This window comes from Haliotis rufescens, unplaced genomic scaffold (assembly GCF_023055435.1).
Source record: "Haliotis rufescens isolate VD_foot unplaced genomic scaffold, xgHalRufe1.0.p SCAF_13, whole genome shotgun sequence".
NCBI classification, from domain to species: Eukaryota; Metazoa; Mollusca; class Gastropoda; order Lepetellida; family Haliotidae; genus Haliotis; species Haliotis rufescens.
This window is the reverse complement of record NW_025963813.1, coordinates 15,069,866-15,097,481: the sequence shown is the minus strand read 5'-3', so window position 1 is coordinate 15,097,481 and position 27,616 is coordinate 15,069,866. Positions and strand designations below refer to the sequence as shown.

General features: G+C 42.1%; 1 protein-coding gene and 1 long non-coding RNA gene across 2 annotated transcripts in view; one reads left to right on the top strand and one right to left on the bottom strand.

Annotated features, from left to right (window-relative positions):
- The window catches only part of LOC124123182, a 58,125-nt gene extending 44,522 nt beyond the window's left edge, over positions 1-13,603 (top strand). Inside the window, exon 2 of the long non-coding RNA XR_006859277.2 lies at positions 13,303-13,603. This is a non-coding gene — a long non-coding RNA (uncharacterized LOC124123182). The remainder of the gene's footprint in view (positions 1-13,302) is intronic.
- Positions 13,583-27,616, bottom strand: part of LOC124123184 — a 36,710-nt gene continuing 22,676 nt past the window's right edge. Inside the window, exon 2 of the mRNA XM_046486472.2 lies at positions 13,583-14,125. Within this exon, the coding sequence (XP_046342428.1) occupies positions 13,919-14,125 (207 nt within the window). The 3' untranslated portion in view covers positions 13,583-13,918. The remainder of the gene's footprint in view (positions 14,126-27,616) is intronic.

Genomic DNA, 27,616 nt, shown 5'->3' with positions numbered 1-27,616 from the left:
GAAAGCTGCTTTCTAATTGGCTGATGTCGACCTCTTGTTATTCATTTCAGTGGTCGGTCAAAGTTCGCGAAAGTTCGTTCTGACGTGACCCGTAATGGGATGTCCTCAGATCTTTGTTAAGCTGCAGCGATAACTTAGATCTGATTTGAATGAGATTGGGTTAGTCTAGTCCAGACCCAATGAATTACACGCCTCCTATATAAAGCTGGTAGTGACGTTGTAATAGAGAATCATGTATACCTCTATCGCAGCTTTAATCAATTATGAATATTTGTGTAAAGCTATGGTGATGTGAGGTGAGGTGCAGTGGGGTCTAATTATGCCTTCATGATTATTTAACTCATTTTGCGACGAGAACCGTGAAGATACTCACTGGATTGTCTGGTCCAGACTCGATTATTTACAGACCGCCGTCATATGGCTGGAATATTGTTGAGTGCGGCGTTAAACAACAAAAAACAACCAACCAACCAACATTTTGCAACGAACATGTACGAGTATGACTCACGACTGGCACAAGTCCCACATCACAGTGCTAACCAACTCAGATGCTATGCCACAGTTTAACATGGATACCAACTGTGACACATTACACAGTCTTTTATTTTTATTTGTATGACATGACAAGAATGGCTTTGTATTAATTATCAGTAGAACGGATTGGCTTGATATTTATTATCAGTAAAACGAAATGGCTTTTATATTAATTATCAGTAGAACGGATTGGCTTGATATTTATTATCAGCAGAATGAAATGACTTTTACATTAATTATCAGGAGAACGAATGGATTGGTATTTATTATCAGGAGAATGGAATGGCTTCGTATTGATTATTAGTTTAATAGAATGACAGTCATGTATTAATTGTCCGGTAAACAGAAAGATACGGTATAATAATAAATACTAATAGAACAGAATGATTTTTGCATGAGTTATCAATAGTTGGTTGGTTGGTTGTTTTACGCAGCAATATTCCAGCTGTATGACGGCGGTCTGTAAATAATCGAGTCTGGACCAGACAATCCAGTGAGTAATACCATGAGCATCGATCCACGCAATTGGGTTGATGACATGCTTCAACCAAGTCAGCGAGCCTGACCACCCGATCCCGTTAGTCGCCTCTTACGACAAGCATAGTCACCGTTTAAGGCAAGCATGGGTTGCTGAAGACCTATTCTACCCCGGAATCTTCACGGGTCGCGTTATCAATAGAACGGAGTTATCAAAAGAACGTCACTTCCGTTTTCACACAATATTTACCTGCCTTAAAAAAAACCAACTCACCCAACTCACCCAACTCACCCAACTCACTCACTCACTATACAGATAATGAATGCATTTCAGAATTGAAATATACCATATTCAAATACTATTTGCCTTAAAAACTGAAAAGACAAAAATGATTTTTTTTTTAAATATCACTTTTAACAAAAGAAATATTTCAATAAATAAACTCTCATAAAATATCCAAACTCATTATCAAACGGTGCTTTGCATCAACAAAAACCTCAACATCAATGACGGAGACAATTAATGCACAGATATACGATGTAGATATGATGTGACCAGGTACACCGCACACAACTGAACCAATGTGAAGTGAATGTACATTATGTTCTTGGTTGGTTGACAATGGGATCTTATTAAAGGTCATCCTGTTGGGTGGTTTGAATCAAAAGAAAGGGATGAGAGTATTTATTCCAGCCAGACTGGTATCAGTTGAAGGTCTTCTGGATTCCGTACAACGCCATGTTCCTGTGTGTCTGGTGACACTTAAAATTTAGCCATTGTAAGACAAAGGGTTGAGGTTAACGTTCCATTCAGGAAGCCACAAGGTACTGCTTCCCCACCGAGGAAGCTTCCCTGACCCAAGGCAACATTAAAGCCGTTATTTTGTTGGCGTCGGCTGTTCGAAATATTCAGATTTTTTGTATGGAGTATTATTTTTGTGTGGTAAAAGATAAATAGTCTCCTTTAGTTATTTTCATCACGTGAGAACGCCAGTTTAACGGGAAGACCTTTAATCGCTGCTTGCTGACAAGGCGTGGGAGAGTATGACGCTACCGTATTTTCTGAACGCTACTGTGAACATGGCCTTTCTCCTTAACCAAGCACAAACCGCCTTCAGAACTAGTCTGAATCGCACGATTGTCACTCTATGAACCAACGCCCAAACCAATCCAGTCCCCACTGTCACAATCACCTAATCAGTCAAACAATTAATGACCCTCTGCCCAAACCAATCCAGGCCCCACTGTCACAATCACCTATTCAGTCAAACAATTAATGACCCTCCGGACAAACCAATCCAGGACCCACTGTCACAATCACTGAATCAGTCATACAATTAATGACCCTCTGCCCAAACCAATCCAGGACCTACTGTCACAATCACTGAATCAGTCAAACAATTAATGACCCTCTGCCCAAACCAATCCAGGACCCACTGTTACAATCACTGAATCAGTCACACAATAATGACCCTCTGCCCAAACCAATCCAGGACCCACTGTTACAATCACTTAATCAGTCAAACAATCAATGACCAACAACATCAATCCAGGACCTACTGTCACAATCACTGAATCAGACAAACAATTAATGACCCTCTGCCCAAACCAATCCAGGACCCACTGTCACAATCACTGAATCAGTCAAACAATTAATGACCCTCTACCCAAACCAATCAAGGACCCACTGTCACAATCACTTAATCAGTCAAACAATTAATGACCCTCTGCCCAAACCAATCCAGGACGCACTGTCATAATCACTGAATTAGTCAAACAACTAATGACCCTCTGTCCAAACCAATCCAGGACCCACTGTCACAATCACTGAATCAGTCAAACAAGTAATGACCCTCTGCCCAAACAAATCCAGGACCCACTGTCACAATCACTAAATCAGTCAAACAATCAATGACCCTCTGCCCAAACCAATCCAGGACCCACTGTCACAATCACTAAATCAGTCAAACAAGTAATGACCCTCTGCCCAAAGAAATCTAGTATGACAGATAAACTGCCGGGCAAAAGAAAGTATACCATGTTCGATGGTGGCCAAAAATGCAACAAACAAGAAATAGTTATTCGATGGTGATGGTGTATTTGATACGGATGTCATCATTTTTCGGTGACTGTCTTCAGCCTAGTAACGTTTTGATAACGTATATGATTGTTTGGTCCATTTTTTAAATCACTGACATTCAAGGTACACATCCATGAAGCTGACTTTGAAATATTGTTCAATACATGCGACCGTGTCTCGGCTGAAAACGTCTGTTATCTGATCACCTCAGAATGAATGACACCTTGTTTGCGGCTCTAAAAAAGTATTTCCAAGGGACGTGTTACACTGTCTGGGATTGTCAACTAATTGTCTGCACTGTGAGAAGCCTGCGATTTCACCGATTTTCTCGCAAAAAACTCTTTAATAGTCAGACGCATTAATCTTCAGATAATAACCACATCCGCCAAATCGCTTTCTCCAAGTATTCCCGAATGTCTTCGCATGTTCCGTCGAAATAAATCAACAACCGGTCATCGAATGTGGAATCGCAGAGAGATTCTACTCAGAAGCACGGTTGGCTAGCACTGTGTCAGATGCATGTCATGTGTAGCAGTGTGTCAGTGATGTGATATCATGTAACTTACTGGAAATACATTGCAAGTCACTCCGTGGCTTTGGATTGGTCAGCCAAGAAATTGTTTTGGTTTATGTCTCCATGAACCGAAAAACAATCAGCCCACGCCTACCAACGGACGACTGTTTTAGAATACGGTTACCAGAATGAGAGGGGCTGGTGTTGTGTTATTGCGCTTAACGATGTCACTGATTGCGTATTGTTGGCTGCAGTGTTTTTGTGTTTAAATTAAATTAGCAATCTTCGAAGTTAATATTATTGGTGTGTTCCTCTATAAGAATTAAAGCAAATGTGTTTATGAGTGAGTAAGTAAGTATGGTTTTACGCCGCTTTTAGCAATATTCCCGCAATATCACGGCGGGGGACACCAGAAATGGGCTTCACACATTGTACCCATGTCGGGAATCGAACCCGGGTCTTCGGCGTGACGAGCGAACGCTTTAACCACTAGGCTACCCGACCGCCCCAAATGTGTTTATGGAGGTCTACAGGTAAAACCCGACGCGGATAAGATAGGGTGTACAACGGTTTCTACGTCTATTCCCCCTAAAACGTACCCAAATGTTCTGATCACTTCTTAATTAAAGCGACAAAACCCTTTCCATATCCGATAGAAATCTCTGCATAAAGCAGAGTCGATAGTACGATTCCTACTATATCATGAGCATGTGTTTATGAATCACTATCAAATAGTGATGATACCAGCTGTTAGCTAAAAGGTGAGCGTATCCTGCCCCATCGGCGGCACACGTCACAAACACATGCACAAGCAAGTCAATTGTTTACCTGAAAAAACAACACAAAAACACGGGAACATAGGGTACTCCTCAAAATAAGGACATACTTTTTGTCACTGAAATCTGTATTCACGACGTGTGCTCTTGGCCCATGAAGGCTGTTATTCAAAGAGCAGGAGAAACATGAAATTCGTTTCTCAAAATATGGTGTCATCATGTCCAGTTTACACCGATTGCTGAGACAAATGAACGCCATTGCCCTTCGGTTTAATCGAAGGCTTTATGAATTTAGATTTGACTCCATCACGTTGGATGTCAGAGGGATACCCACATGGGTTTGCTGGTTTTCTTTTCAAAGATACCTCGTGTATCAAGATGGATATTGTCTGCTGTCTAAGCTATTAAAGAGTTGACAGCGATGAAGATGATATTTGACGGCTTTTTTTTATTGAAAAAAAGTTTCAATTTATTTGCGTTTTCACTATGTCATCGGTAATTTCTTGATTTCGGCTTGCACTGGTTGTACACGATGTATGTCATAAAGGAGTAGGTCAGTGTAATTAATACCTCTCGGAAATAAGTTATAATTGGCTTTATCCTTTCAAATCAACTGATGTGTCAAGACACAATGAAAGTCAAAGGATACCTGTTGGCCCTACGGCGGATACAGGAGTACTTGTTTGTAGAGACGGTTATTTGTGTGACAAACTGCCTCGGTTAACAGAAACGCGGTGTAAAATGAGTTACAGCACGCGACGTGAATAGCTGGTTTACATGATTTGGGAATAAGGTATCGATAACGTTTGGTGCACAAAATATATTAGTAGATGGTTCTTCTTCGCCCACACTTCTTCTCACATCCACACTCATTACTATCACTGTCACTGTCACTTTCACTGTCACTTTAACTATCACTCACTTTCACTCTCAGTATCACCTTTTCTCTCACTCTAACGCTCCATCACAATCACTCACTCACTCACTCACACCAAACTCACTCACTCACTCACTCACGCTCCCTCTCACTTTCACGTTACCTCAGACGCTCATTCACACGCCCGTTCCCATTCTCACTCTCAGCCCCCCCCCCCCCCCCCCCCCACACACACACACACACACTCCAACCGATGATCAAGCTCCAACACAAAACCAAATTCGCGCTCAATCAACAATCTCGTCCTAGATGCCCTGAATTGTTTTTGATATAGATCATCACCCTTCATCAAGCTCCGTGAAGGTTACTCGGACGATGCCGCTAATTGAACTGGCGTTATACCAGAACATGGGCTGACCAATACCCCCAGGCTGAACAACACCAAGACTTTGCTGCTGCCAGATTACATCAGCACTGAAGCTCTGTTAGCCTTCTGAAGGCAAGATGATACTGACACTGTCTGGTCTGGTCATTGGATTAGATCGGGGTACTTGGTCTGGCACAGACCTAGGATAAGGATTTGGGGTACTTGGTCTGGCCTGGATCTAGGATTAGGTTTTAAGGTACTTGGTCTGGTCTGGACCAAGCGGTAGGTTGGGGTATTTGGTCTGGCCTGGACATAGGATTGGGTTGGGGGTACTTGATCTAGCCTGGACATGTGAATACCTCTTTTGGCCTGGACTTAGCATTAGGTTGGGGGTAGTCTGTTTTTTTAAAGAAATGTCAGGAGGACAACCTTACATTATGACAAGCTGGGCATTGACGTAAAATAGGTATCTCGGCTGATTGGGTGTCATCGTGACATGGCATCGCATGGGAAGTTGCTGATAATATCAACAACTTGTTTTTCGGACCAGACTTGATTATTTAAAGGCAGCTGTGATATAGGTGAAATAGGGCTGAATGCGGCATAAGACAACATGCCTGACAGCACTCTACTTCATCAAGCTATAATTGAACAGTGAGAAAAATACTATAGGGAGCCCAACACTGTTGGCAATCCTAATACGCTTGATTAAAATCATTTAGAATGCACTTGCAGTGTCAGCAAACGCCAAATGTATGATGCACGTATGTTACGATGCATGATGTTATGATACTCACGATGATCCCTGTAACACACTCACACTATTTCACCTCGACCGCCTCCGTGGTCTAGTGGTAGAGCGTCCGCCCGGAGAGCGGAAGGTCCGGGGTTTGATCCCAGACCGCGTCATACCAAAAGACGTTAAAAGATGGTACTTGTTGTTACCCTGTCTGGCGCTCGGCATTAAGGGGCTAAAAAAAGGACTGTTCGGCTCGGAGTCAGTATACTGTGTCTGAGTGGTGTATTCATGTTAAACTGCGGCATGGTATCTCAGTGAGCTAGCACTATAAATCGGCATCAGTCCGGACTAGTACAAGCAGCCACACACACACACACGTACATGCACGTCGCTATATAAGTGCAATAATCTTGGACGCGACGTTAAACCCTATTTCACCTCACCTCACAATTTATGCGTTTCACAGTGGCGCCCAGTTGTAAACCAATGGTGGCGAAATAGAACATCTACCCCTATGGCTTTATTACCGGGTTGACATCCAAGAGGTTTGAACAAACTAAACTGGATCATAAGAGATTCTGACTTGTCTGTTGATGGTCATTGACCGCAGTCGTCGTGCAGACGCTGTCAAGCTGTTGTCATGGTCGTTATGACTATGTCCTCGGTACGTCATCCTTTAATCTCTAAGGAAGCTGGATAAGTCTGTGTTATAAGACAGTCTTATTTGACCGTCTCTTCACTTAGTCTTGGGATTTCCTTTCCTTGATTGAGTGCGTAGCGAGGTTAGCCTCATATGCATATTCCTATCAAAAGAGCAGTGATCACGATGCATTATAGAATGTGTAAATTGAAGTGAGTGAGTGAGTCGGTGAGTTTGTTTTAACGCCGCTTTGAGAAGTGCTTTAGTTACATCACGGCCACTCATGTAAACTGCTATAGTGAGTGAGTGAGTGAGTTGTGTTAAACGCCGCTTTTAACAGTATTCCAGTTATATCACGGCGTGTCAGCTCAATGTTGGAGGAAAGTCCGAAGTGATGCAGGTATCAGACGTTTACCACTTCGGTGAAACCCACAAGCACGGGTATGGTGCTGACACACCTAGAAACATAATCGGGGCGAACCGGGATTCGAACCCACAATCATAGGTTTCTGGCGTGCCCAAGGGACGCAACTCTGCACAGCGAATCGCGGCGCCTTAGACGACTGGGCCACCCGTGCCCCCCGTAAACTGCTATACTGTCCATACATTCCTTTATTACCTTTAGGGCCGTGGTCTAGTGGTAAAGCGTGTGCCCAGAGGGCAGTAGGTCGGGGGTTCGATCCCCGGCCGCGACATAACAAAACACATTAAAATATGGTACTTGTTGTTACCCTGCCTGGCGGTGGGCATTAAGGAACTAAAACAAGGACTGGTCGACTAGGAGTCTGTAATACAGAGGCGGAGGTTGGTGAGGTGAAATGGGGCTTTACGTTGCGAGTTTGTTGTACTTATCAAGTAGATATCACACCGCTGTTTAACATGGATACCCCACTCAGACACAGTATACAGTCTCCTGTATTCATGTTACATCGGCATGAGTCCAGACTAGTACAAGCACACACACACACACGCACACACGCACACACGCACACACACACGCACACACGAACGCACACACACACGCACACACACACGAACGAACGCACGCACGCACGCACACACACACACCGAAGTCCGTAGTGATACAGGTATTTGATGTGTGTGATGAGCATTGGTATGGTGATGACAGACAAAAAACCATAACCAGATCCGGGATTCAAACCCACGATCATAGTAATCTTGCACGCCCAAGGGACGCAACTCTGCACGTCGAATTGACGGCATGGCCACCCGCGCCTCCTTGTTTGCTTGTTTGTTGTTTTACGCCGCACTAAGCAATGTTCCACCTGCACGACGTGTTAATAATTGAGTCTGAACCGGACAATCCAGTGATTGATCTTATGATGATATGCAATATGGGTATGATTATATGCAATAAACTAAACCACTGAACCCGCCCCCTTTACCCTGAACTATGAGTTGCCACTTTCAACAAAAAATAATTCCTGGGGACCAATTCTGACCGGAATCCCCACTGGTCGTGTCGTCACTGAACAATATTTACACAGTTTCTGTCAGGACACATCTCGTCTGAATGGGTGATGCATTAATTAACACACAAATATCGAAGCGGCAAAATTGGAAGGCTTCTCCTTAATCTAATATGGCCTCTGACGCACGTTCAAGAGAGAGAAGAGTGAGTGAGTATGGTTTTACGCCGCTTTTAGCAATATTCCAGCAATATCACCAGAAATGGGCTTCACACATTGTACCCATGTCCGGAATCGAACCCTGGTCTTCGGCGTGACGAGTGAACGCTTCAATCACTAGGCTACCCGACCGTCCCTCGTTATTAAGAGGTAGCTGTGATAACGATAATAACGTGCTTTATGAAAGAAACGTACAATAAAAAATAGAATACCAATATTGTAAATATTTCAAACTATTCTACAGGCTCCTGATCATATTTCATCAGCTAATTTCAGGAACAAATATAAAAATACTACTCATCTCAGACATAATTCAAGCATATTCACGTGACGTCCGTCACTTCGGGACTCTGGGTTACAATTGATCCCCGGCATCTGGTACTGGTCGTAAAAGGTGACTGGTCAGCTTTGGTGGCGTGCCAACGTGGATAGTTGCACATAATATCAATCATAGGTTTGTCTGGTCCAGATTCAAATAATTTACAGTGCGATGCCATATATCATGTATCGTCTCACTCACTCACTCACTCACTCACTCACTCACATTTCGATTTGCAAGGTTGCCAAGAATCCAATCATGGGTTCGCCTCGTTTAACAGTTTTGATTTGTCAGCAACACTGTTACTTTCATTCATGTGTTTACCGATTTCTTCCCCCAACACAATAGAGAGGCACGGGTGGCCCAGTCGTCTCAGGCGCCGCAATTCACCATGCACAGTTGCGTCCCTTGGGCACGCCAGAAACCTATAATCGTGGGTTCGAATCCCGGTCCGCCCCGATTATGTTTCTAGGTTTGTCAGCACCATACCCGTGCTCGTGGGTTTCACCGAAGTGGTAAACGTCTGAGACCTGCATCACTTCGATTCGGGCTTTCCTCCAACATTAAGCTGACACGCCGTGATATAACTGGAATACTGTTAAAAGCGGCGTTAAACCTGACTCACTCACTCCAAAAGAATACTGACGCCGTGATGGAACTGAGCTTCCGTTCAAACCAGGATTAAAACCAACTCGCACACAAGCTGAAATCCGGACCAGTGTTAATTTTTTTAATGCTTCAATTGGACATGTAACAAGTGTCCTCCTTGGAGCGTACTTTTTTATCGGTCGTGATGAGGACATTCAGCAGAACTCGACCTGTTACCATTCAACTGCCACACATTCATATCTCCATCTTCCAAAGCTGCGAGATAATGAAATATTGACGGTAAAGGAAGCTCTTCTAAAATCCTTCTTTCGAGTCCATTTCCCGCATCGCCATGAAACGTTTGTTTGTTGTTTTACGCCGCTCTCAGCAATATTCTAGCCATGTGACGGCGGTCTGTAAATAATCGAAACCAATCCAGTGATTGACACCATGAGCAGCGATCTACGCAATTGGTATCGATGACATGCATGAACCAAGTCAGCGAGCCTGACCACCCGATCCCGTTAGTCGCCTCTTACGACAGGCATGGGTTACTGAAGACCCGGAATCTTCAAAGGACCTTTTATAAATTATATAAAATGCAAGCGCGGAACAATACAAGATGATCAATGAACTTTTTATATAAAATCAGTTCATATTCAGTAATTCACTAAAAAGTAATACTTATATTGCGTTAATATTCTTATTATTTTAGAACATGTGGACACTAACGTGACTACCATTGTTTTAGATAATGAATATCAAGAAGTGAACACGATTGAATGTGTGAACGACCAAATATTGGATTACTGTTTGAAAGAAATTATTTGTTTATTCTCTTGCCAGTAGGTGTATTTCTATACCCAGTTAATATCAGTAAGCACATTGACTCGATTCCTTTGCGAATGATGAAAATATTCTGATCGGGATTTTTGTTGGAGTTGTGCGAGTTGTCCCCCTTTATTATTATTGTAAGAAGGTTCGTAAAATCCCCAACAGCGATTCATTCACCCGTTGTGTGTCTGAAATGTATTAATAAAATTCACAAAGTGTATCTGTGTAGATTCAGTATTCAAATGGTGCTACACGACAAGTTTACGTACAACAAAATGGCATTGTGCTATTGGCATCATGGACAAGTATACAAAATTTATCTGTCTGTCTGTCTGTGTGTAACATTGCAGAAATTCTGCCACAGCATGTTAAGTTTAATCCATTTTATTCATGAAGATTTTTTTATCGTGTTTATCTCGTGGATTTCTGACGCATTCATCATTAATGAGTTCCTAAAACCATCACTCAACTTCAGCGAATGCAGTGCCAATATTCACTGAAGCGACACACACTTCATAGTTGATACTAATCATACTAATGTGTCACCTAAATCGAAATTTCTCGTTATCTAAATTATTTTCTCGAAATTTCGACTTCTTTCTCGTTACTTCGAGTTTTTCTCGTTATTTCAAGGTTTTTTTCTTGTTACTATTATTTTCTCGTATTTTCAAATATTTTCATAAGCTCGAAATTTCGAAATATATTTGTTATTTTAATTATTTTCTCGTAATTTCAAGTTTATTTCAAAGTTTCGAAATTACGAGAAAATAATTGAAATAACGAGAAAATATTCGGAACTCCGAGAATTTTAGATAAATTTGCAATGACGAGAAAATATTAGAAATAACGAGAGAAAACATGAAGCAACGAGGAAATAATTGAAATAACGAGAAAAAAATAGAAACTTCGAGAAAATGATTGATTGATTGATTGAGTGAGTGAGTATTGTTTTACGCCGCTTTTAGCAATATTCCAGCAATATCACGGTGGCGGCCACCAGAAATGGGCTTCACACATTGTACCCATGTGAGGAATCGAACCTGGGTCTTTGGCGTGACGAGCGAAAGCTTAACCACTAGGCTACCCAACTGCCCCTTCTTGAAGCAACGAGAATAAATCGGAGCAGCGAGAAAATAGTTGAAATAACGAGAAAAAAATCGAAAGTACGAAAATATAATCGAAGTAACGAGAAAATACTTGACATTTCGAGAAAAAACAACAACATTGTATTAAAGGGACATTTCTAAAAAAATTTAAAAATAATGCTTCCAAAGTGGCACCATTAGACATTCGTAGATAGCTATTTTTTGAATGTGTACTATTGACTCCTGCCTACAACAAATACCCATGAACCTACCCAAGGTACATCTTACGTTTTAAAACGTAAAACTTGCCTGGAACGTCTCGCAACATAACAGTAAACTACGTTTATAACGAACACGCTTATAACGAACTAAAATTAGTAGTCCCTTTGAGTTCGTTATAACCGTAGTTTACTGTATGTGATGCATCTAAGATACTTGCCCTTTGACGACCCTAACCCCATCAGTCCGGAAATCCCATATTTTAGGGAGTAGTACCGACCCTGTTAATCGGAAAAAAGCCCATCCAGGGGGATTGGATGTTAGAGGCTGACCATTTAATATTCTATGGGATGGGTAGGAGGGGTGGGGGAACTCCTGAGACAGATTATATTTCACTGAGTGCTTCAAGACGGTTTTTTATCTGTGTTTTGGAACTTTCAACATATAACATTTTTTTCAAAATATTCCCAGGGCACCCCATCCTGAATAGCCAACGACCGGCTGCTTATGAACACCCCTATCTACAGTGAAACCTCGTTTGTCTGAACCTCGTTAATCAAGACATTTTAATGGAAACGGAACCGTCCGCGTAAACGGGAGGGTATTGAAGATGAAATGTGTCGTTTGATTGGTTATGCAACAGTTCTGAAGTATCCGGGTTAGAATTGGTCCTCAGCAACCCTTGCTTGTCGCAAAAGGCGACTTACGGAATCGGGTGGTCAGGCTCGCTGACTTGGTTGATGCACGTCATCATATCCCAATTTCGTGGATACTCATGATGTCAATCACTCGATTGCCTGATCCAGACTCACTTTTTTTACAGACAGCCGTCATATAGCTGGAATGTTGCTGAGTGCGGCCTAAAACAACAAACACCCAACACACACACACACACACACACACACACACACACACACACACACACACACACACACATACACACACACACACACACACACACACACCACACCCCCAACTCACTCACTCACTTAGTCACTCAGATTCCATCAATGGTTAGGCAACCATCACCTTAATCAAATCCATCCCCGCATTTAAAGGTATTGTTCGTTTCAATGGGGTTTATTTCCTGGTCTGCCTGTCTGTATCAAACTTTGTTCACCAATTCTGAAAGCATGTACATTTGACTTCACTACGGCTATAGCGAATACCATGATTGTCGTAAAAGCAGTTCGTTAAATCTAAATTAGATTAGAGGTGATCGGTGATTTTGACTGATTTCGTTATATCGGTACTTCCACAGCGAAACCATGCTAACTAAAGTATATCGACATATTCAAGACAAATATTAATTTGCCAGGACTTATCGAGTGGAGGACCATACTGTCACAATATACGTCGAGTTGAGAGATTTCGTGTGAATGGTTTTTCACCGTATCCGATTTCGTAATATCCAAAGTTTACTTTTTGTCATCACTGATTTTCAGTGGTCCATTCATATAATTGTGACACAGCTATTTTGTCATGTACGCCAAATGGAATCTTTTCAGCTGATAATCTAGACTGGTTATTTTCTTTCATTGATAATTTGTATTTTATTATTTTCAATTGAATTTTCATTTTGCGTTTCAAATCAAATGTTTCAGGTTCCAGAGACCGAGAACAGACAAGCCGCCGTTCGACTACCGAGTAACCTTCTTCGATTTTTACTACGCATTGACGAAACGCCCACCCGAAACGCACAGAAAAGCCTAGAAGTTCCCCAACCAAGAAAAAGACAGCGGCAGTGCTATTGGTCGGTGGTCACGTGTTACTGACGTCATCATCCCCGCCTCAAAGACGCTTGGGGCAGTGCATTGTGACTTTAACTCTCTGATTGATGATGTGTGTTAACAGCGGGTCCACATAATATACAAGGGAAATGTGAACAATAAATACAATTTATTTGTTCAGTCTTTACATTGTCTTTCATAAATTGATAACACGTTGAACAGTGAGACTTAATTTCATGCATGTTCAGACCAGAACGGTTTCAGGTAGAAGTTTGATGGTAGAAAGGTTAAACAACATCCAGCAATCCTCTTTGTTTAAATGATCCACGACCAGAATTACAGTTTTAATTTATTTCGATCTCTATTATGGCATTACTAAGAAACTGGAACTCCAGGCACTCCTCTCCTACAAACACATGTTACAATTGGGCAGATTTGTTATGTCACAGGCGACACCCTTTCCACTTCCGGGACGTCACTTCCGGTATGTTCACTTCCGTTTCCTGTAACACGTGATGAGGTTGACCAGACACATATAGTGACTCCTCTTCCTTTGTGTGATCTCCTGCCTCTGGTGTTGTAGAGCTGCTATTTGTTGAGTAAGGTTTTCCTCTGCCTCTTGTAACATAGCCAATTGGTCCTCGTAAGCTTGTCTCAAAGATCTCTTGAGCAGAACTGTATCCGAGCTACTGCCTTGCTGCAAAACCAAAAAATATAAGAATTGGTTTTCTCAAGTACATTGTACAAAACACAAGTGCAAATACATGCACAACATTCATGTACACGTATGTTTATGTACATATCATGAAACTTAAACTTTCCTATACATTAACAAATACCCACGTTAGAACATGAACAATTGACAATTCATAAAAGGGGTACCCGTTTTGGCCAAGTTAAATGTTTCCGAATTTGGAAATTGCGCTAAATGTCAGCCAAAATTTCTTATTCGAAGACATCTTGAAAGTGAGAGACTAAACGACGGGCTGTCGCTCTACCACTAGACCACAGAGGCGGTCTCCACATGAGTGAGTGAGTGAGTATGGTTTTACGCCGCTTTTAGCAATATTCCAGCAATATCACGGCGGGGGACACCAGAAATGGGCTTGTCGGGAATCGAACCCGGGTCTTCGGCGTGACGAGCGAACGCTTTAACCACTAGGCTACCCGACCGCTTATCATGACCTTGTGTTTATGAATCACTGTCAAATAGTGATCATACCAGATGTCCTGACCACCGGATCCTCCCCCGAAAGCTGATCGGACAAGTCTGGCATACCGAGGACCTGTTGTTACCAAGAATCAACACAGAGAGAATTCCATTTTCCTTCTGTATAATATATTATCCTTGTAAACCAATACAGGCAAATTCGTTTTAAATACGCAGAGTTGCGTCCCTTGGGCACGCCAGAAACCTATGATTGTGGGTTCGAATCCCGGTTCGCCCCGATTATGTTTCTAGGTTTGTCATCACCATACCCGTGCTCGTGGGTTTCACCGAAGTGGTAAACGTCTGAGATCTGCATCACTTCGGGCTTTCGCCACACGTGCCCCCTGACAGACCTTGACATATAATCGGGACGAACCAGGATAATACTCTCTGGCGAGTGTAGTCTTTGATAGACATTAAGAAGTTGTGAGAACATGAATACTTGACACGTTTTACGGAAAGCAACTTCTGTTATTCTTTGTCACGACGTTTCAGAGCAACTTCTTGCAACTTCATCAGGTGAATGCTGAGTCTAGCTAGTGTAAGGGACGCAACTCTGAACAGCAAATCGGGTTGCCCAAGCCATTAAATCAGAAAGAGTGTGACTCGTTTGATATCGACTTGATTTCACGCTAATTATATACATGTTGTCATCTCGATAAATACAACGTACGGTTGGTATTATCCACTGTAATATACCCTTCCACAAACACGGTATCTTAATTGATGCGGACTGCAGTATGCATGTGCTAATTTAAGGAATGTGCTGTTTAAAGCAATGGACAAGGTCAGAAACTCGTGGTATTTGCAGAAAAATATGTTGGGTAAAATTGCATCACCCTGTCATCTCAATAACCCCCACTTGAACCCTGAGACTGCCTTGTTAAGACCCTTACATCGCTTGTCTCTGATTGGTCCATCGAAGCCAGAGTTGACAAAGGACGTAAATATTCGTGGAATGGTTTTCATGATGTCAGTGGTATCAGACTGGAGTACTGAACATGATATCAGGAGACGGGATATTGTACATGATATCAGGAGACGGGATATTGTACATGATATCAGGAGACGGGATATTGTACATGATATCAGGAGACGGAATATTGTACATGATATCAGGAGACGGGTTGTTGTACATGATATCAGGAGACGGGTTATTGTACATGGTGTTAGGAGACGGGTTATTGTACATGATATCAGGAGACGGGTTATTGTACATGATATCAGGAGACGGGATATTGTACATGATATCAGGAGACGGAATATTGTACATGATATCAGGAGACGGGTTGTTGTACATGATATCAGGAGACGGGTTATTGTACATGGTGTTAGGAGACGGGTTATTGTACATGATATCAGGAGACGGGTTATTGTACATGATATCAGGAGACGGGATATTGTACATGATATTAGGAGACGGGATATTGTACATGATATTAGGAGACGGGTTATTGTACATGATATCAGGAGACAGGATATTGTACATGATATCAGGAGACAGGATATTGTACATGATATCAGGAGACAGGATATTGTACATGATATCAGGAGACGGGTTATTGTACATGATATCAGGAGACGGGATATTGTATATGATATCAGGAGACGGGTTGTTGTACATGATATCAGGAGACGGGATATTGTACATGATATCAGGAGACGGAATATTGTACATGATATCAGGAGACGGGTTGTTGTACATGATATCAGGAGACGGGTTATTGTACATGGTGTTAGGAGACGGGTTATTGTACATGATATCAGGAGACGGGTTATTGTACATGATATCAGGAGACGGGATATTGTACATGATATTAGGAGACGGGATATTGTACATGATATTAGGAGACGGGTTATTGTACATGATATCAGGAGACAGGATATTGTACATGATATCAGGAGACAGGATATTGTACATGATATTAGGAGACGGGTTATTGTACACGATATCAGGAGACGGGTTATTGTACATGATATCAGGAGACGGGATATTGTACATGATATCAGGAGACGGGATATTGTACATGATATCAGCAGACAGGATATTGTACATGATATCAGGAGACGGGATATTGTACATGATATCAGGAGACGGGATATTGTACATGATATCAGCAGACAGGATATTGTATATGATATCAGGAGACGGGATATTGTACATGATATCAGGAGACGGGATATTGTATATGATATCAGGAGACGGGATATTGTATATGATATCAGGAGACGGGATATTGTACATGATATCAGGAGACGGGATATTGTATATGATATCAGGAGACGGGATATTGTATATGATATCAGGAGACGGGTTATGATACATGATATCAGGAGACGGAATATTGTACATGATATCAGGAGACGGAATATTGTACATGATATCAGGAGACGGAATATTGTACATGATTTTAGGAGACGAGTTATTGTACATGATTTTAGGAGACGGGTTATTGTACATGATATTAGGAGACGGGTTGTTGAACATGAAAAATCGAAAACCCACATTTACGAACAAATACAGAAGAGAACATCGACTACATTGCCATAGTAACGTAATCTCGACATCAGTTATGCCAGGCTATCTCTCTCAGAACGGTATCGTCCGACCTAGTTAACACTGTAACACGGCCCAGACGTATATTGGCGAAGGTACCGGCCATCGTTATGATACAATTGACCTTTACATTAAGGTTATAACACTTTGCTAGAAATATATCAGTGTTTGAAGAAGCATTCCGGATCATACACACGTCATTTATCATTGATGGGAATGATTGTCAGTTGATCTTCAGGGCTTTTACTTTGTCTCGTAGTGTCTTGGAATCCCTTGCAGGTCTGTGAGGATTGTTTGGAGGACATTTGTGATTGTTTCATCAGTGTTGACGTCAACGTCGACGGTATTGTAATTATGATAGTCGTCAATGTCGTCAACGTCACTGCCTCCAAATCATCTTCATCTTCGGGGTACCTCATCTCCACACTCACTACATAAGTGGATAGGGTTAATGCCGCTTTGAACACCATTTCAGTCCTTAAGGGGTGATTGCTTGGGGGTAGAGGTAAACCCAAAATAATGCACGAGTAGACTTTTACCACTTTGGAGTACGGGTGCGGATGTGGATGCGGGAGCAGGTGAGGGAGAGGGTGTGGGTGAGGGTTAGGGTGTGGGTGAGTGTGAGAGTGTCGGTAAGGGCGCGGGTGAGGGTGTGGGTGAGGGTGCGGGTAAGGGAGCGGGTGAGGGTGAAGGTGTGGAAGAGTGTGAGGGTAAGGGAGCGGGTGAGGGTGAAGGTGTGGATGAGTGTGAGGGTAAGGGAGCGGGTGAGGGTGAAGGTGTGGATGAGTGTGTGGGTAAGGGAGCAGGTGAGGGTGAAGGTTCGGGTGAGTGTGAGGGTAAGGGAGTGGGTGAGGGTGAAGGTGTGGGTGAATGTGAGGTAACGGGTGAGGGTGAGGGTGAAGGTGTGGGTAAGTGTGAGGGTAAGGGAGCGGGTGAGGGTGAGTGTGAGGGTAAGGGAGCGGGTGAGGGTGAAGGTGTGGATGAGTGTGAGGTAGCGGGTGAGGGTGAGGGTGAAGGTGTGGGTGAGGGTAAGGGAGCGGGTGAGGGTGAAGGTGTGGATGCGTGTGAGGGTAAGGGAGCGGGTGAGGGTGAAGGTGTGGATGAGTGTGAGGGTAAGGGAGCAGGTGAGGGTGAAGGTTCGGGTGAGTGTGAGGGTCAGGGAGCGGATGAGGGTGAAGGTGTGGATGAGTGTAAGGTAGCGGGTGAGGGTGAGGGTGAAGGTGTAGGTGAGTGTGAGGGTAAGGGAGCGGGTGAGGGTGAGGGTGAGGGTAAGGGAGCGGGTGAGGATGAGGATGTGGGTCAGTATGAGGACGCGAGTGAAGGTGAGGGTACGGGCGTGGGCGCGGGTGCGGAGACGTTGATGACAAACCAAACATAATTATTAGGGCAAATCCTGAATTTAAACACAAAATCAGCGGATCCTGCAACAATATAAAGCGTAACACTTCAAAGCACTCTCCACTGAGTCAGACACTCCTCCAACAAAGTATCAAATCCCCTCGTTATAAATACTAACAATAATCCTTTACTGCCAGGATACAACTACACTGAGGGGGAACCCAGTTATCAATGAGAAGTTTAATCTTCTGACACAAATTGATCGTTCAGGTAAATTGCCTTGCTAGCTTCCTTCTCACATACTGCTGAAGGGGCACACAAATCGCCTCTTGAATCCACCGCCGTGATTGCAGTGTTGACTTAACCTCAAGGGGTTTACAACCACTTCCCCCTTAGTCACATGGCGTAAGAATGACGCCAAAGAAATCCAAGTCGTTGAGATTGGAGTTTTTCTGTCCCGAATTTTCTTATTTTCGCACTGTTTGTGCAACAGTGTTTTAGATATGTCGCTGACAGCTGATCTCCCCAACCCAACAGAATGGGGCTGGTGCAATACACATGGAGCCTAGTTACCACAATGGACAACTCTAACAGAGGCATCTGAAGCCTGTCAAGAACTGATCCACTACTATTGTGTGTTTGTTTGTTGTTTAAGGCCGCACTCAGCAATATTCCAGCTGTATGGCGGCGGTCTGTAAGTAATCGAGTCTGGACCTGACCATCCAGTGATTGACAACATGAACATCGATCCACGCAATTGGGATCGATGACATGCATCAACCAGGTCAGCGAGCCTGACCACCCGATCCTGTTTGTCGCCTCTTACGACAAGCATAGTCGCCTTTTACAGCAAGCATGGGTTGCTGAAGACCTATTCTACCCCGGATCTCCACGGGTCCACTGCAATTGTAAGCATGAAGAGGTCAATGCAAATGCTCGAAAGCAATTTGACATGCACGGCGCTCTGTTTATGTGAGGGAAGCTGTCAGCAAGAAACAGTGTCAATTGATATTGATGTTTCAATAGTTAGGACTTTAGGAACTCATTGGTAAAATTAAAGTTTTAAAATGCATTAATAATTGTACTTTTTTAGACATATGCTTTATGATAGATCTTTGAACTAAGAAAATATCAAAGCTGCTAGATTTTATAAAAAAGAGTTGATGTAACTTTTTCAAAGTTAAATATTATAAATATTCTTTTGAATACAAATCTTGTTTCTTATTTGTAAAATTGGGCAATACATTTAATTTTAAACAAACTCAATTTTTCATTAAAGTAAATTTAAATCACCGAATAGGAATTCAAACACTTCATGAAAATCTCAGAAGACGCGATTTTGAAAACAAATATGGCCGCCATATAAATAAAAATAACAACACAACGCACAAATATAATAGAATATACTAACAATATCAATATGAAATATATTTTAAAAAGTATTTAATTAAATGATTATTCAGGTACATAACACATGATAATTTACAAAACAAGAGCAAATTTCAATGGCGGCCATCTTGAAATTCAAGATGGCCGCCATTTGAGAGCATTTTTCGAGAGAGTCATGCTTTAATTGAAACTAGGGTTACAAAATGGACCTACATGTATATGCCAAATTTCATGCTTTTGTCACGATTTGAACTATGTTGATCCTCATCCGCTGGACCACGAGTAGTTCAGTTGAATTGAGATGAGGTGAAATGGGTTTTAACTATTGCAACATTACAGAGATGTGTTTGTTTGTGTGTGTGCGTGCGAGTGCGTGTGCGTTTGTGTGCGTGCGTTTGTGGATTTGGGTGTATATGTGCGTACGTGTGCATGTCTTAGGCTGCATGTTCAAGTCTGGACTTATGCCAGTTTTATAGTACTAACCCACGGAAATAAACTGCCGCAGTTTTAACAAGGATAGTTACCCCACTCATAGTCAAGAGACTCCGAGCCGACTTGTTTTATCCCTTTAACACCGAGCCCTAGACATGGTAACACGTAACGCCTTTTGGTATTTAGAAATGATGTTTGGAAGGTGTACTGATACTTATTCTTATGGATGAAATGTATCATTTCATTTTGAAATAGTACAAACACTTGATGTTCTAGAGCGAGCGAGTGAGTTGCGTGTAACTCCTATTTCAGTAATATATTGAAGGGTTAGCTTTATGTGGGAGAAAAGTGATTCGGGTATCGGACGTTTCCCGTTGGAAAGCTTACGTCTATGGTGCCACGGATCATAATCAGGGCAAACCTGGGATTCGAACCTTGATCAGCGGATCCTGGCACGCCTTAAGGACACAACTCTGAACTGCACTGTGACACGCCCTACACCACCGGGCCACCTTGATGCCAAAGAAGACCATGAAGACACGCTTTGTGAAAACAGACACTCTATGGAAAACTGTAAGGGACATTCTCGCGATCTCGCATTCACGTGTTTTTGGCACATTTACCTCGTTTAAAAGCCGAGATCGCAAGAATGTCCCTTACAGTATTCCATAGTAAGTAAAATGGCACTTTTACGATGATGAAACCAACTGTTCTCAAAAAGTGAATTCTTGTCCAGATGGTAGTATTCATTGTGTGAGTTTCTATATAATTCTAGTAGAAACAATTTTACATCTGTCATGGCAAAAATGCTGTTGTGGGTTATTTACTAACGTGAAGGGGGCGGTCGGGTAGCCTAGTGGTTAAAGCGTTCGCTCGTCACGCCGAAGCCCCGGGTTCGATTCCCGACATGGGTACAATGTGTGAAGCCCATTTCTGGTGTCCCCCGCCTTGATATTGCTGGAATATTGCTAAAAGCGGCGTAAAACCATACACACTCACTAACGTGAAAATGTAAATTACAGTGAGTTTATGTAGCAGGGCTTGGAGTCATCCCAAAGATGACATTCTTACCTAGTCAACTAGCTGACGAAGTTAACCTGTTTGGTCTAGTGGACAAGGCGTCCGACCTCGGATCAGAAGGTCCGTGGTTCGAATCCCATCACGGCCGCTATATTTATAAAGTGCAAACCACTAAACTACACGAGACTAATCCATGACTGAGTCATTGTATTTCGTTGGGTATTCGGTTAACCCTCTTATTCCGAACCCCGGTAACCAGGCAGGCCCTCTAACTGATGGCACCTTTGGGTGCACAATGAATAAGTGGTATCTTCTACGAAAGAGATTTTGTCATCTACTTGAAAGGAGATCTCTTGCCCACAACGCATATGGATGTATGTGGCACGAAGAGGGTTCCATACATTTGTTTAAAAATTTGGAGAAAAAAATACATAATTTTTTTAAAGAGTTTTTTTTTTTTTACACGTAGGTTGTAAACGTCGAAGCATCCAAATGTGTATCGTAACACTACGTAGAGAACACAGTGATTCTCCGTTATTCCGGATCCCGTATATTTAGCATACCTTCTTTTCGGATGATTGTATTAAATTTTATAAAGTCGATATGTTCAAAATTCATTTCACCCATGGTTACTTAATCCGGACATTCGTTAATCCGGACGATTCCACTGCAAAAGCTCCGTCCGGGTTAACAGGGTCTGCTGTATTTCGTGCGCGTCATTCGGGCGCCTCCGTACGATATAAAATACCGTTACAGTCACAGACATCAACTCTGACTCACGCCACGTCTGAAACTGAAACCAGTTGTGGTATGTCGTATTTCATTGTCGGATAACCAGTGAATCGTCCTCAAAACCAATCAAACACACGCCATTTGCCTGTTCATTTTGACCGCATTGAGTCTCGCGTCTCCCTCGAAACGCTTGCTCTCTGTCACAGCGGTGAACATTTACGCGGAAGAGTCATGTATTACTGAAGTGTATGACGTCATTTGTTTCTGGTCCTGGAGTATCAGGTTGAGACCGAGATAAAACAGATGGGAAGTAACAAACTCTGACTGTCAACGGTGGAGACAAGAATGGACTCCATGTTATTTAACAGAAATGGTAAAATGGAAGGCTGTATGTTTCTAGGATACTCTTAAAATGATACATCGACTGTTTCATCTGCTGGCGAATGGTGATACACATGGTTTGTACCGTTAGAACATGCTTACCCTTTTCGCGAACACCTGTCATCTGATTTTCGGTGATACGTTCATATAATTTTTTCATATATTTTCTTCTTTTTTTTGGGGGGGGGGGGGGGGGGGGCGTTGACGTTTTATTTTTATATTAATTCAATGAAAAATTAAATAATTAGAAACGGTTGAAGCAGCATATTTCAAATTGAATATATATTTTCTGAGTATAATAAGATTATTAGGACGCTACATTTTATAAGCGACCAACAGATATTTCTACTCGTAAAACCAAAATAAATAACATTGCTAATAATAGATCTACGATATCGGGGTTCAAACTTGGACAGTAACTGTCAATAATATGCGTGAACAGTCTCATTTACACGTTTGGCAGATACTTTTCGATGTCAGACTATGTCGTACAGTGTGGTTCATATCATATATCTACGTTGTACACAAACACATTATTATAATGAACAGGTCTTGGGAGGTGCTACAGTTCTCTGCAGACAGTATTTCTGTCGTATAGGGGCGGTGGGGTAGCCTGGTGGTTAAAGCGTTTGCTCGTCACGCCGAAGACCCGGGTCCGTTTCCATATATTGGTACAATGCGTGAAGCCCATTTCTGGTGTCCCCTGTCATGACATTGCGGCGTAAAATCAGACTCACTCACTCAACCGTACAGTGGCCGGTCAGCATGTATGAGTCAAACTCATGGGATCATGGTCATGGATGCTTTACAATTTGGTGAAACCAAAGAGCGCGGATATGGTGTCGACAAGGAAGAATATGAGATTCGAACCACGACCAACGGATCATGGAACAACGCAACTCTTGTTTTGCAAATTGGTTCTCCTTTGAACACATGGATGGCCAACCGGTTTCCTGACTACTTCTGTAAGGATACATAAAAAGAAATTGTTGCTCATACTAATATTAATATTCCATAACTATGTCCTCTTTCATTCGACTGATGCTGTGGCCAATGCGCATAGGACTTCAACAAAAACACCAGCTCGTGTGCCTAAGGACAGGAATTGCATGGCTTCGGCAGCAGTAGCTGACAGCCCTCTGTCTCATTATTGCTGCAGTAAACATATCAAGATGCAGCTCTAATGTCCTCAAAGTCTCTAGGCAACTCAGAATCGAGTGCGCCCACATGGGTCACCTCTGACGGTGTCGCATCTTTGCGTGACGCTTGTCGACATCTCGAGGTTTAAACACAATGCCCACGTTCGTTGAATTTTCCGATCAGAAATGGACACGAATATAAAGATACATTGTTGACAGTACAAGCAAATTTATACAGTGAAATCAGTGATACGTGTATGCGGAACTGGTACTTGTAAAACAGTGAATGAGTGAGTGGGTGGGTGGGTGGGTGGGTGAGTGAGTGAGTGAGTGGGTGGGTTGGTTGGTGGGTGGGTGGGTGAGCGAATGAGTGAGTGGGTGGGTGAGTGAGTGAGTGAGTGAGTGGGTGGGTGAGTGAGTGGGTGAGTGATTGAGTGAGTGGATGGGCGAGTGAGTGCGTGAGTGAGTGAGTGAGTGAGTGCGTGCATGAGTAAGTGAGTGAGTGCGTGATTGATTGAGTGAGTGAGTGCGTTTTTAACTGGATTTAAGTTTTTCACTGGGTTTTCAGCTCTACGTGGGAATAATCGAGTGAGTACCTATTGTTTTTATATCTTTCAACAGCAAACTTCTTACAGGGAACACATACACCATATTACAAACAGGATGCATATTTGCATACACACTGCATGCATTACATCATTTTCAGTTTACGCTCTGGAAATAATTCATCAGTTTCCCATCACCCACGACCATCCAGAAGCAAGTGTGAGGGTTGGCATCGATTGTGAGTGAAAATAACACGGGGATCACACGTTCCTTTGGTGCAGTATTGAGCCTGTGTTGTTACATTGTTCGTGTATTTATCAAGACCCTTCTGATCAAATATATATATAAATTGTCAATAGAAGAGAATATCTAGTATACCGTATTCGACGTAATAAGCGCCCCGCTCTAATAAGCGCCCACGGCGATATTTGCTCATATATTGGCTAGTGAACATTCCCAATCAGCACCCCTTCCGATTGATCGATGTACGCAAGACTTATTTATTCGTGAATAATACGCACTCGTGTGTTATATCACCATTAATTATGGGCAATTAAATTCTTGAAAAATATATCTGTCGTATGTAAACATTTCAGGCTGTTAGCATAAACCACGAAATTTACGATCTTTCAACTAAAAATAATATTCTGATAAGCGCCCCCTATTTCTAATTTTGAGAGCGCCCTGAGCGCTTATTATGTTGAATACGGTATATATATAGATTCCATTTGGCGTAAAGGGCAAAAGAGTTAATTTATATGAACTGACCACTGAAAATCAGTGATGACACCAGGTGTTCGCGAATAGCGACTCGTTCTTCGTCCAGTATCAAGTATACAGTATTCAATACCTAATACTGTTTTGTTTCTGGTTCATAAAGTATCTAGAATCTACGTTGTTATGGTATGTAGAATCAAGTATACAGAATCGTGTCTAATAATATCTAGCTTGTTTGATATCTAGTACAAAGAATTTGTTCATATAATATCTATTGTATGTAACATCTAGTACATATTATTTCTGTGTCTAGTTTTATCGTATCTAGTTTATTTAGTATTCAATATCTATTTTCAGTAGTACATAGTATGTAGCTAATAGTTTCTAGTTTATTTAGTATTCAATATCTAGCTATTATAGCCCTGGCGTTATATATTAAAGAAAAAATGACATGGGAGTTGTTTATCCTTCACTATAAAACTGCAGGGAGAATAAACCATGAGGGTTGCAGCCCCGATTGGTTTATTCTCCCTGCAGTGTTTTATTGTACGATAAACAACGACCACGAGTCGTTTATTTCTTACACGAGACCCAACAGTTAAGTTTGGTATTTCCCGCATATTTTCACAATCCTCACGCCAATTATCTGTATCTTTTCTCCTGATACCGATTGCCATATCTCTCCTACTTGTTGATGCGATCGTTCGGCCACTGCGTTTATCTGCGTAGCCCAGCTACATATATGGGGAACAACTCTCTAGACACTCCCCTCTAAAAAATATTTGACGTCATCAAGTTGCGAGTGTATATTCGAATCTCCAGAGATGACGTCATGATTGAACTATGTTTTATCATCCAAAACTGGCTCCCACAGGAGATATCGCTTGGGTGAGATCAAGCGATATCTACACTGTAGATATCGCTGCAATGAAATTGCATCACAATGCTTTGCAGACCATTGTGACGTCATTGATTACCATGACATCACAATCAAATGACATCACTAATGGCTCTGCTACTGAAGCTGTTAGCAGTACTTTTTACACTTAAGACACTGCTTATTACTGTCTACAAACTGCAAAAGTTGGAAGAATGATGTTGGATGATAAATAAAATCTCTTCCGAGTGTCTTTTGATATCAAATATATCAACACTCGTTGATAAAAGTGGAAAAAATCCTCGGCAAGCCTCGGAGTTTTCCCACTTTTATCAACTCGTGTTGATATATTCGATATCAAAAGACACTCGGGTGAGATTCTCTATTTATCGTGAAATAAACTACGCTTCGTTCTTCATTGTTCTTTGCGATTTATCGCGTAGCTATCTTATATTTAGTTATATAAGTACTTTTAAAAATCACAATAATTTCAAAGGAAAATGGCTTCCTTTTGAGCATGAATGTGTTACCATCACTGGATTTAGTGTCAAATTTCCATGTTTACCGGACGTTGCTGACAAATAACCGACCCATAACCCAGCACGCTTCTTGCAATGTGCGTGACTGATGTACGTGATGTCGTTACAACCTGACATGTGAACAACAAGCTTTAATGCTTTCCTGACACTTCATGATATCATATCTCTTCAAATTATTCTCAAATGGTTAGATAAATGCCAACAAGTCATTTTTGTATGTCAATTATCCATAGATGTTGGTTATTTCATGAGCTATGACAGCTAACACTGCACTGATGTAACAACCTTCATTTATATATAATTATCTATTATGATGTGTTTCATAAGGGCATTTATGCACATTTTCTTCGTTTTCTTATGTGGGTTACCACGCAGACCAAATACATGCTTAATACACACCCCAAGCCACAGCAATATAGATCTATGGATTAGTAAACTTGTCGACCGCCTACGTGGTCTAGTGGTAGAGCGTCCGCCCGGGGAGCGGAAGGTCCGGGGTTCGATCCCCTGCCGCCTCATACCAAAAAGACGTTAAAAGATGGTACTTGTTGTTACCCTTTCTGGTGCTCGGCATTAAGGGGCTAAAACAAGGACTGGTCGGCTCGGAGTCAGTATACTGTGTCTGAGTGGGGAATTCATGTTAAACTACAGCATGGTATCTCAGTGGGCCAGCACTATAAATCGGCATCAGTACAAGCAGCCACAAACACACACACACGTACATGCACGTCGAAACATAAGTTCAATAATCTTGGACGCGACCTTAAACCCCATTTTACCTCACCTCACCTCACTAAACATGTCACCGCCTGATGCTATTCTTTTTATTACGAGTGTATTTCAAAACGTCTATTTAGAGCGAATAATGTTGTGACGACACATCGACATACTGTTTTGTTTATCAGTGATGCTCTGACCCTTTATAAGTTTTAAGATGCATGCATATCACCACGGAGATATAGACTCCCCGATATTACATATCTGCGCTCATGGAACAAGTTTCGTGGAAATTAGAAGCGTCTACCGTGAGTAGATCGATTAAGCGTATTGGACCACAGTAAACGTCATGTTCATCTGCAGTGTGCTACCAACGCCTCCATTCAAATACTCAGCTGCATTCGTGACCAACTCGTTTTATTCCGGGACAAGCCGAATAGCGACTCGTGCCCCTTTCATGGTCATTTTTGCGACCGGGTTCCGTCTTAGCGCAAAAGGGCATACCTGAAACAATTGTCAACTCGTTGCGTAATGGTTCACATATATTTCCCCATATATAATGTATGTTTCAGAGGCAATTTAAAGCACATCTGG